General features: G+C 59.8%; 1 protein-coding gene across 1 annotated transcript; it reads left to right on the top strand.

Moving 5' to 3' along the window:
- The first annotated feature begins 3,598 nt into the window (after positions 1 to 3,598).
- Positions 3,599 to 11,637, top strand: LOC134156169 (hydroxyproline dehydrogenase-like). Its single transcript, XM_062604003.1, has 5 exons — positions 3,599 to 3,750; positions 3,845 to 3,922; positions 5,452 to 5,535; positions 5,798 to 5,983; positions 11,617 to 11,637. The coding sequence occupies exons 1-5, from the start codon at positions 3,706 to 3,708 to the stop codon at positions 11,635 to 11,637; spliced, it is 414 nt and encodes a 137-aa protein (XP_062459987.1). The 5' UTR covers positions 3,599 to 3,705.
- Positions 11,638 to 12,080: the final 443 nt, after the last annotated feature.

Raw genomic sequence — 12,080 nt, 5'->3', positions numbered from 1 at the left:
TCTATGGGGCAAGGATCTATAGGGCAGCGATCTATGGGGCAGGGCTCTATGGGGAAGGGCTCTATGGGGCAGGGCTTGGGATCTATGGGGCAGGGATCTATGGGGCAGGGATCTATGGGGCAAGGATCTATAGGGCAGCGATCTATGGGGCAGGGCTCTATGGGGCACGAATCTATGGGGCAGGGATCTATGGGGCAGGGCTCCATAGGGCAGGGCTCCATGGGGCAGGGATCAGGCTCCATGGGTCAGGGCTCTATAGGGCAGGGATCAGAATCTACAGGGCAGAGATCAGGATCTATGGGTCAGGGATCAGGATCTATGGGGCAGGGCTCGGGCTCTATGGGTCAGGGCTCTATGGGTCAGGGATCAGAATCTACAGGGCAGAGATCAGAATCTATGGGTCAGGGATCAGGATCTATGGGGCAGGGCTTGGGCTCTATGGGGCAGGGCTCAGGCTCTATGGGTCCGGTCTCTATGGGTCAGGGCTCAGGATCTATGGGTCAGGCCTCTATGGGTCAGGGCTCAGGATCTATAGGGCAGGGCTCAGGCTCTATGGGGCAGGGCTCAGGCTCTATGGGTCACGAATCTATGGGTCACGAATCTATGGGTCCGGTCTCTATGGGTCAGGGCTCTATAGGGCAGGGCTCAGGCTCTATGGGTCATGAATCTATGGGTCAGGGCTCAGGCTCTATAGGTCAGGGCTCAGGATCTATGGGTCCGGTCTCTATGGGTCCCGGCTCCATGGGTCCCGGATCTATGGGTCCGGTCTCTATGGGTCAGGGCTCCGGATCTATGGGTCAGGGCTCTATGGGTCCGGTCTCTATGGGTCACGGATCTATAGGGCACGGATCTATGGGTCAGGGCTCTATGGGTCCGGTCTCTATGGGTCCCGGCTCCATGGGTCACGGATCTATGGGTCAGGGCTCTATGGGTCAGGTCTCTATGGGTCAGGGCTCAGGCTCTATGGGTCCCGGCTCTATGGGTCCGGTCTCTATGGGTCAGGTCTCTATGGGTCAGGGCTCTATGGGTCCCGGATCTATGGGTCCCGGATCTATGGGTCCCGGCTCTATGGGTCCGGTCTCTATGGGTCAGGGCTCCATGGGTCCGGTCTCTATGGGTCACGGATCTATGGGTCCGGTCTCTATGGGTCACGGATCTATAGGGCACGGATCTATGGGTCAGGGCTCTATGGGTCCGGTCTCTATGGGTCCGGTCTCTATGGGTCAGGGCTCTATGGGTCAGGGCTCAGGCTCTATGGGTCCGGTCTCTATGGGTCCGGTCTCTATGGGTCCCGGATCTCTAGGGCACGGATCTATAGGGCAGGGCTCAGGATCTATGGGTCCGGTCTCTATGGGTCCGGTCTCTATGGGTCACGGATCTATAGGGCACGGATCTATGGGTCCGGTCTCTATGGGTCCGGTCTCTATGGGTCAGGGCTCCGTGGGGCTGAGCCCCTTCCCCCCTGCCCCTCCCCCCGGCCTGGACCTCTCGGGGGGGGCGGGGCTGCGGCTCCGGAGCGCGCGGGAGCTGCTCCGGGCCCTGCTCGTGCTGGGGCTTTGCGCGCGGCCCCGCCTCGTGCGGAGCGCGGGAACGGTGAGGGGGGGGAGGGGCTCCGGGGGGGGGAGGGGGAGGGGCTATGGGGCGGGGGGGGAGGGGCTATGGGGCTCTATGGGGTTCTATGGGGCTCTATGGGGCTCTGTGTGGCTGGCTCTATGGGGTGGGCTCTATGGGTTTCTATGGGGCGGGCTCTATGGGGTTCTATGGGGCAGGCTCTATGGGTCTCTATGGATGTCTATGGGTCCCTATGTGTCTCTATGGGGTCTCTATGGGTCCCTATGGGTCTCTATGGGTCCCTATGTGTCTCTATGGGGTCTCTATGGGTCTCTATGGGTCTCTATGGGTCTCTATGGGGTCTCTATGTGTCTCTATGGGTCTCTATGGGTCTCTATGGGGTCTCTATGGGTCCCTATGAGTCCCTATGGGTCTCTATGGGTCTCTATGGGTCTCTATGGGTCTCTATGTGTCCCTATGTCTCCCCATGTGACTCTGTGTCTCCCCTCCCCCCCCAGCTGCTCCCCGCCGCCCCTCCCCCCCTCCGCTCCCTCTTTTACTCCCAGTTCGTGGCCGGCCCCTCCCCCCCCCGGCTCCTGGCGGCGGCCGCGCGGCTGCGGGGGGAGGGGCTCGGCCCCGCCCTCGCCCTCCCCTGCGAGAGCCCCGGGGGGAGGGGCGGAGGAGGGTGAGCAACGGCGGGGGGCGGCACGTGGGGGGGGGAGGGGCTATGGGGTGCTATGGGGCAGGGCTATGGGGTGCTATGGGGTGGGTTATGGGGTGGGTTATGGGGTGCTATGGGGCAGGGCTATGGGGGGTTATGGGGTGGGTTATGGGGTGCTATGGGGTGCTGTGGGGTGGGTTATGGGGTGCTGTGGGGTGGGTTATGGGGTGCTGTGGGGTGGATTATGGGGCGCTATGGGGTGGGTTATGGGGTGCTGTGGGGTGGGTTATGGGGTGCTGTGGGGTGGATTATGGGGCGCTATGGGGTGGGTTGTGGGATGCATTGGGGTGCTATGGAGCAGGGTTATGGGGTGCTATGGGGTGGATTATGGGGCGCTATGGGGTGTGTGGGGCAGGGTTATGGGGTGCTGTGGGGTGGGTTACGGGGTGCTATGGGGCAGGGCTATGGGGGGGAGGGGGGGTTATGGGGCGCTATGGGGTGGGTTATGGGGGGGTTATGGGGGGGGTTATGGGGTGGGTTATGGGGTGTGTGGGGCAGGGTTATGGGGCGCTATGGGGTGTGTGGGGCAGGCTTATGGGGTGGGTTATGGGGCGCTATGGGGTGGGTTATGGGGGGGTTGTGGGGTGCTATGGGGTGTGTGGGGCAGGGTTATGGGGTGGGTTATGGGTTCGTATGGGGTGTGTGGGGCAGGGTTATGGGGTGGGTTATGGGGTGCTATGGGGTGCTGTGGGGCAGGGTTATGGGGGGCAGCGGGGTGGGTATGGTGTGGGTTATGGGTTGCTATGGGGTGGGTTATGGGGTGGGTTATGGGGTGGATTATGGGGTATATTGGGGTCTATGGGGCAGGGTTATGGGGGGCTATGGGGTGTGTGGGGCAGGGTTATGGGGGGAGGGCTATGGGGTGGGTTATGGGGTGCTATGGGGTGGGTTATGGGGCGCTATGGGGTCTATGGGGCAGGGTTATGGGGGGGCTGTGTGTGGGGTGGGCTATGGGTCGCATTGGGGTGTGTGGGGCAGGGTTATGGGGTGCTATGGGGTGGGTTATGGGGCTCATTGGGCTCTATGGGGCAGTGTTATGGGGTGCATTGAGGTGGGTTATGGGGCACATTGGGCTCTATGGGGCAGGGTATGGGATGCTATGGGGTGGGTTATGGGGTCCTATGGGGTGTGTGGGGCAGGGATATGGGGTGCTATGGGGCTGGGCTATGGGGGGGTGGGTTATGGGGCGCATTGGGCTCTATGGGGCAAGGTATGGGGTGCATTGAGGTGGGTTATGGGGTGCATTGGGCTCTATGGGGCAGGGTATGGGGTGCTATGGGGTGGGTTATGGGGCGCATTGGGGTCTATGGGGCGGCTTCTGGGCCCTGCCCCACATCTCCGCCCATGTGTGGGGCAGCGAGGCCTGGTTCGAAGCCAACCATGGGGCCGCCCTGGAATGTGTGGGGCTGGCGGCGGCCACGGGCCCCGGGGCCATGATGCAGCTGAAGGTGACGGCCATGATGGACGCCGATCTCTGCGTGAGTTATGGGGCTGCCCCATAGAATCTATGGGGCAGGGGCCAGACCCCCCCCCCCCCTCAGCCCCATAAGTGAGCCCCACATCTCCACATAGGCCACCATCCAGCAGCGGATGCAGGAGCCGGGTACCAAAGTGACGCCGGAGTTCATCATTGCGGCCATGGGGGGCAAGGTGGGGCCTGACCCACACGTGTGGGGCTGAGCCCCATAGCTTGCCCCATAGAACCCCATAAGCTGCCCCATAGAGCCCGATGAGCCCCATAACCTGCCCCATAGAACTCAATGTGCCTCACAGCCTGCCCCATAGAGCCCAATGAGCCCCATAAGCTGCCCCATAGAGCCCCATAACCTGCCCCATAGAGCCCGATGAGCCCCATAAGCTGCCCCATAGAGCCCAATGAGCCCCCTAACCTGCCCCATAGCGCCCAATGTGCCCTATAACCTGTCCCATAGAACACAACGAGCCCCATATCCTGCCCCATAGACCCCAGCGTGCCCCATAACATGCCCTATGGATCCCAATGTGACCCATATCCTGCCCCATAGACCCCAGTGAGCCCCATAACCTCCCCCATAGAACACAATGAGCCCCATATCCTGCCCCATAGACCCCAGCGTGCCCCCTAACATGCCCTATAGATCCCAATGTGACCCATATCCTGCCCCATAGACCCCAGCGTGCCCCATAACCTCCCCCATAGAACACAATGAGCCCCATATCCTGCCCCATAGACCCCAGTGTGCCCCATAACATGCCCTATGGATCCCAATGTGACCCATATGCTGCCCCATAGACCCCAGTGAGCCCCATAACATGCCCCATAGAACGCAATGAGCCCCATATCCTGCCCCATAGACCCCAGCGTGCCCCATAACATGCCCTATGGATCCCAATGTGACCCATATCCTGCCCCATAGACCCCAATGTGCCCCATAACATGCCCTATAGATCCCAATGAGGCCCATATCCTGCCCCATAGACCCCAGTGAGCCCCATAACCTCCCCCATAGAACGCAATGAGCCCCATATCCTGCCCCATAGACCCCAGCGTGCCCCATAACATGCCCTATAGATCCCAATGTGACCCATATCCTGCCCCATAGACCCCAGTGAGCCCCATAACCTCCCCCATAGAACACAATGAGCCCCATATCCTGCCCCATAGACCCCCATGTGCCCCATAACATGCCCTATAGATCCCAATGTGACCCATATCCTGCCCCATAGACCCCAGTGAGCCCCATAACCTCCCCCATAGAACACAATGAGCCCCATATCCTGCCCCATAGACCCCCATGTGCCCCATAAAATGCTCTATAGATCCCAATGTGACCCATATCCTGCCCCATAGACCCCAATGTGCCCCATAAAATGCCCCATAGATCCCAATGTGACCCATATCCTGCCCCATAGACCCCAGCGTGCCCCATAACATGCCCTATAGATCCCAATGTGACCCATATCCTGCCCCATAGACCCCAGTGTGCCCCATAACCTCCCCCATAGAACGCAACGAGCCCCATATCCTGCCCCATAGACCGCAGCGTGCCCCATAACATGCCCTATGGATCCCAATGTGACCCATATCCTGCCCCATAGACCCCAGTGAGCCCCATAACCTCCCCCATAGAACACAATGAGCCCCATATCCTGCCCCATAGACCCCAGTGAGCCCCCTAACTTGTGGGTCTGCCCCATAGATTGCTCCCTCCCTGCCATTCCTGACCCCGCAGCAGAACCAACACTTTGGGGTCTCCCTGCGGCGCTTGGACAGCGTGGCCCAGGTGAGATGTGGGGCAGCCCCATAGAATCAATGGGTCAGCCCCATAGAATCAATGAGTCCCGATGTGGGGCAGCCCCATAGAATCAATGGGTCCCGATGTGGGTCCAGCCCCATAGAATCAGTGGGTCCCGATGTGGGTCCAGCCCCATAGACTCAATGGGTCAGCCCCATAGAATCAATGGGTCCCGATGTGGTTCCAGCCCCATAGAATCAATGGGTCCGGATGTGGGTCCAGCCCCATAGAATCAATGGGGCTCCCGCAGGCCGCCGTGGGGCAGGGGGTGACGCTCATGGTGGACGCGGAGCAGAGCCACCTGCAGGGGGCGTTGCGGCTCCTCACCCTCGCTCTGATTGGTCGACACAACCGGGGGGCGGAGCCTCGCGTCTGGAGCACGGTGCAGGCCTACGTGCGCGTGCGTCAGGGGGCGCTATGGGGCAGCCCCATTGATGTGGGGCGAAGGGGGGGGGGGCGGTCTATGGGTCCCTGGGGAGCTCTATGGGGGCTCTATGGGTCCCTATGGGGTCTCTATGGGTCTCTATGGGTCTCTATGGGGTCTCTATGGGTCTCTATGGGGTGTCTATGGGTCTCTATGGGGTCCTTATGGGGCTCTATGGGGTCTCCATAGGTCTCTATGGGGTGTCCATGGGTCTCTATGGGGTGTCTATGGGTCTCTATGGGGGGGCCTATGGATCTCTATGGGGTCTCTATGGGTCTCTATGGGTCTCTATAGGTCCCAATGGGTCTCTATGGGATCTCTGTGGGGTCTCTATGGGGTCTCTATGGGTCTCTATGGGTCCCTATGGGTCCCTATGGGGTCTCTATGGGTCTCTATGGGTCTCTATGGGGTCTCTATGGGTCTCTATGGGGTGTCTATGGGTCTCTATGGGGTCCTTATGGGGCTCTATGGGGTCTCCATAGGTCTCTATGGGGTGTCCATGGGTCTCTATGGGGTGTCTATGGGTCTCTATGGGGGGCCTATGGATCTCTATGGGGTCTCTATGGGTCTCTATGGGTCTCTATAGGTCCCAATGGGTCTCTATGGGATCTCTGTGGGGTCTCTATGGGGTCTCTGGGGTGTCTATGGGGTCACGCTATGGGGCGGCTATGGGGCGGCTATGGGGCGGCTATGGGGTGTCTATGGGGTGTCTATGGGGGTCTATGGGGTGTCTATGGGGTGATATGGGGTGTCTATGGGGTGTCTATGGGGTGTCTATGGGGTGTCTATGGGGGTCTATGGGGTGTCTATGGGGGTCTATGGGGTGTCTATGGGGTGTCTATGGGGTGTCTATGGGGTGTCTATGGGGTGTCTATGGGGTGTCTATGGGGTGTCTATGGGGGTCTATGGGGTGTCTATGGGGGTCTATGGGGTGTCTATGGGGTGTATGGGGTGTCTATGGGGTGTCTATGGGGTGTCTATGGGGTGCTATGGGGTGTCTATGGGGGTCTATGGGGTGTCTATGGGGTGTCTATGGGGTGTCTATGGGGTGTCTATGGGGTGTCTATGGGGGTCTATGGGGTGTCTATGGGGGTCTATGGGGTGTCTATGGGGGGTCTATGGGGTGTCTATGGGGGTCTATGGGGTGTCTATGGGGTGTCTATGGGGTGTCTATGGGGTGTCTATGGGGTGTCTATGGGGGTCTATGGGGGTCTATGGGGTGTCTATGGGGTGTCTATGGGGGTCTATGGGGTGTCTATGGGGGTCTATGGGGTGTCTATGGGTGTCTATGGGGTTTTATGAGGTGTCTGTGGGGTCCCTATAGGGATCTATGGGGTGTCTATGGAGGTCTATGGGGTGTCTGTGGGGGTCTATGGGCTTCCTATGGGGGTCTATGGGGTGTCTATGGGGTGTCTATGGGGTGTCTATGGGGGTCTATGGGGTTCTATGGGGTTCTATGGGGTGTCTATGGGTGTCTGTGGGGGTCTATGGGGTGTCTATGGGGTGTCTATGGGGTGTCTATGGGGGTCTATGGGGTGTCTATGGGGTGTCTATGGGGGTCTATGGGGTGTCTATGGGGTGTCTATGGGGTGTCTATGGGGTGTCTATGGGGTGTCTATGGGGTGTCTATGGGTGTCTATGGGGTGTCTATGGGGTGTCTATGGGGTGTCTATGGGGTGTCTATGGGGTGTCTATGGGGGTCTATGGGGTGTCTATGGGGTGTCTATGGGGGTCTATGGGGTGTCTATGGGGAGCCCGCAGCCGCCTCTTCCAGCGCCTGGCCGCCATGCTGCGCGCCGCCGCGCGAGGTCACGCTATGGGGCGGCTATGGGGCGGCTATGGGGCGGCTATGGGGTGTCTATGGGGGTCTATGGGGTGTCTATGGGGTGTCTATGGGGTGTCTATGGGGTGTCTATGGGGTGTCTATGGGGGTGTCTATGGGGTGTCTATGGGGTGCTATGGGGTGTCTATGGGGGTCTATGGGGTGTCTATGGGGTGTCTATGGGGTGTCTATGGGGGTCTATGGGGGTCTATGGGGTCTATGGGGGTCTATGGGGTGTCTATGGGGTGTCTATGGGTGGCTATGGGGGGCTATGGGGCGGCTATGGGGTGTCTATGGGGTGGCTATGGGGTGTCTATGGGGGTCTATGGGGTGTCTATGGGGTGTCTATGGGGGTCTATGGGGTGTCTATGGGGGTCTATGGGGTGTCTATGGGGGTCTATGGGGTGTCTATGGGGTGTCTATGGGGTGTCTATGGGTGTCTATGGGGTGTCTATGGGGGGTCTATGGGGTGTCTATGGGGTGTCTATGGGGGTCTATGGGGGTCTATGGGGTGTCTATGGGGTGTCTATGGGGGTCTATGGGGTGTCTATGGGGTGTCTATGGGGTGTCTATGGGGTGTCTATGGGGTGTCTATGGGGGTCTATGGGGTGTCTATGGGGGTCTATGGGGTGTCTATGGGGTGTCTATGGGGGTCTATGGGGGTCTATGGGGGTCTATGGGGTGTCTATGGGGGTCTATGGGGTGTCTATGGGGTGTCTATGGGGTGTCTATGGGGGTCTATGGGGTGTCTATGGGGTGTCTATGGGGTGTCTATGGGGTGTCTATGGGGTGTCTATGGGGTGTCTATGGGGTGTCTATGGGGTGTCTATGGGGTGCTATGGGGTGTCTATGGGGTGTCTATGGGGTGTCTATGGGGTGTCTATGGGGTGCTATGGGGTGTCTATGGGGTGTCTATGGGGTGGGGTCTATGGGGTGTCTATGGGGTGTCATATGGGGGTCTATGGGGTGTCTATGGGGTGTCTATGGGGTGTCTATGGGGTCTATGGGGTGTCTATGGGGTGTCTATGGGGTGTCTATGGGGTGTCTATGGGGTGCTATGGGGTGCTATAGGGTGTCTATGGGGTGTCTAAGGGGTGCTATAGGGTGCTATAGGGTGTCTATGGGGTGTCTATGGGGTGCTATGGGGTGTCTATGGGGTGTCTATGGGGTGTCTATGGGGTGCTATGGGTGTCTATGGGGATCTATGGGGTGTCTATGGGGTGCTATGGGGTGTCTATGGGGTGTCTATGGGGGTCTATGGGGTGTCTATGGGGTGTCTATGGGGGTCTATGGGGTGTCTATGGGGTGTTTATGGGGCTCTATGGGGTGTCTATGGGGGTCTATGGGGTGTCTATGGGGGGCTATGGGGGTCTATGGGGCTCTATGGGGGTGTCTATGGGGTGTCTATGGGGTGTCTATGGGGTGTCTATGGGGGTCTATGGGGTGTCTATGGGGGGCTATGGGGTGTCTATGGGGTGTCTATGGGGTGCTATGGGGTGTCTATGGGGGTCTATAGGGGTCTATGGGGGGGGGGGTATAGGGGGGTATGGGGGGCTATGGGGTGTCTATGGGGTGTCTATGGGGTGTCTATGGGGTGTCTATGGGGTCTATGGGGGTCTGGGGGGTGTCTATGGGGGTCTATCTATGGGGTGTCTATGGGGTGTCTATGGGGGTCTATGGGGTGTCTATGGGGTGTCTATGGGGGTCTATGGGGGGTCTATGGGGTGTCTATGGGGGTCTATGGGGGTCTATGGGGTCTATGGGGTGTCTATGGGGGGTCTATGGGGTGTCTATGGGGTGCTATGGGGTATCTATGGGGCGCTATGGGGTGTCTATGGGGTGCTATGGGGTGCTATTGGGGTCTATGGGGTGCTATAGGGTGTCTATGGGGCACCAAGGGGTGTCTATGGGGCGTCTATGGGGTGTCTATGGGGTGTCTATGGGGTGTCTATGGGGTGTCTATGGGGTGTCTATGGGGGTCTATGGGGTGTCTATGGGGTGTCTATGGGGGTCTATGGGGTGTCTATGGGGGTCTATGGGGTGTCTATGGGGGTCTATGGGGGTCTATGGGGTGTCTATGGGGGTCTATGGGGTGTCTATGGGGTGTCTATGGGGGTCTATGGGGTGTCTATGGGGTGTCTATGGGGGTCTATGGGGTGTCTATGGGGGTCTATGGGGGGGATATGGGGTGGCTATGGGGGTCTATGGGGTGTCTATGGGGGTCTATGGAGTGTCTACAGGGGGCTATGAGGTGTCTATGGAGCTCTATGGGGTTTCTATGGGGCAGCGCTATGGGGCAGGGCTATGGGGCAGTCTATGGGGTGTCTATGGGGTGATATGGGGCGGCTATGGGGTGTCTACCTGGCGGGAAGCTCGGAGGTAGGGACCCATAAGTGGGGTAGAGGGGGACCCATAGGGACCCATAAGTGGGGTAGGGGGACCCATAGGGACCCATAAGTGGGGTAGGGGGACCCATAGGGACCCATAAGTGGGGTAGAGGGGACTCATAGGGACCCATAAGTGGGGTATATGGACCCATAAGTGGGGTAGAGGGACCCGTAAGTGGGGTAGAGGGACTCATAGGGACCCATAAGTGGGGTAGAGGGGACCCATAGGGACCCATAAGTGGGGTAGGGGGACCCATAGGGACCCATAAGTGGGGTATATGGACCCATAAGTGGGGTAGAGGGACCCATAGGGACCCATAAGTGGGGTAGAGGGACCCATAGGGACCCATAAGTGGGGCAGGGGGACCCATAGGAACCCATAAGTGGGGTAGAGGGACCCATAAGTGGGGTAGAGGGACCCATAAGTTGGGTAGGGAGTACCCATAGGGACCCATAAGTGGTGTAGAGGGGACTCATAGGGACCCATAAGTGGGGTAGGGGGACTCATAGGGACCCATAAGTGGGGTAGGGGGACCCATAGGGACCCATAAGTGGGGTATATGGACCCATAAGTGGGGTTGGGGGACCCATAGGGACCCATAAGTGGGGTTGGGGGACCCATAGGGACCCATAAGTGGGTTGCAGGGGTGCCCCATAGGGATGTGGGGCACCCCATAGGGACCCATAAGTGGGGTGCAGGGGTGCCCCATAGGGATGTGGGGCGCCCCATAGGGATGTGGGGCACCCCATAGAGACCCATAAGTGGGTTGCAGGGGTGCCCCATAGGGATGTGGGGCACCCCATAGGGACCCATAAGTGGGTTGCAGGGGTGCCCCATAGGGATGTGGGGCACCCCATAGGGACCCATAAGTGGGGTGCAGGGGTGCCCCATAGGGATGTGGGGCGCCCCATAGGGACCCATAAGTGGGGTAGGGGGACCCATAGTGATGTGGGGCACCCCACAGATGGTGTATGGGGACCCCTAAGGACCCATAAGTGAGGTGCAGGGGTGCCCCATAGGGATGTGGGGTGCCCCATAGTGATGTGGGGCACCCCATAGGGATGTGGGGTGCCCCATAGTGATGTGGGGCACCCCATAGGGACCCATCAGTGGGGTGCAGGGGTGCCCCATAGGGATGTGGGGTGCCCCATAGGAATGTGGGGTGCCCCATAGGGATGTGGGGCACCCCATAGGGACCCATAAGTGGGTTGCAGGGGTGCCCCATAGGGATGTGGGGTGCCCCATAGTGATGTGGGGTGCCCCATAGGGATGTGGGGAACCCCATAGGGACCCATAAGTGGGTTGCAGGGGTGCCCCATAGGGATGTGGGGCGCCCCATAGCGATGTGGGGCACCCCATAGGGATGTGGGGCGCCCCATAGGGACCCATAAGTGGGTTGCAGGGGTGCCCCATAGCGATGTGGGGCACCCCACAGGTGGTGTACGGGGACCCCTAAGGACCCGTAAGTGGGGTGCAGGGGTGCCCCATAGGGATGTGGGGCACCCCATAGGGATGTGGGGCGCCCCATAGGGATGTGGGGCACCCCATAGGGACCCATAAGTGGGGTGCAGGGGTGCCCCATAGGGATGTGGGGCACCCCATAGGGACCCATAAGTGGGTTGCAGGGGTGCCCCATAGCGATGTGGGGCACCCCACAGGTGGTGTACGGGGACCCCTAAGGACCCATAAGTGGGGTGCAGGGGTGCCCCATAGGGATGTGGGGCGCCCCATAGGGATGTGGGGCGCCCCATAGGGATGTGGGGTGCCCCATAGGGATGTGGGGTGCCCCATAGGGATGTGGGGCGCCCCATAGGGACCCATAAGTGGGGTGCAGGGGTGCCCCATAGGGATGTGGGGTGCCCCATAGGGATGTGGGGTGCCCCATAGGGATGTGGGGCA

Source organism: Pezoporus occidentalis, unplaced genomic scaffold (genome assembly GCF_034315485.1).
Source record: "Pezoporus occidentalis ecotype Australia unplaced genomic scaffold, CSIRO_AGI_Poc_V1 ctg826, whole genome shotgun sequence".
Classification (NCBI taxonomy): domain Eukaryota; kingdom Metazoa; phylum Chordata; class Aves; order Psittaciformes; family Psittacidae; genus Pezoporus; species Pezoporus occidentalis.
The sequence above is the reverse complement of the archived record's forward strand: the minus strand, read 5'-3'. Positions and strand labels throughout refer to the sequence as shown.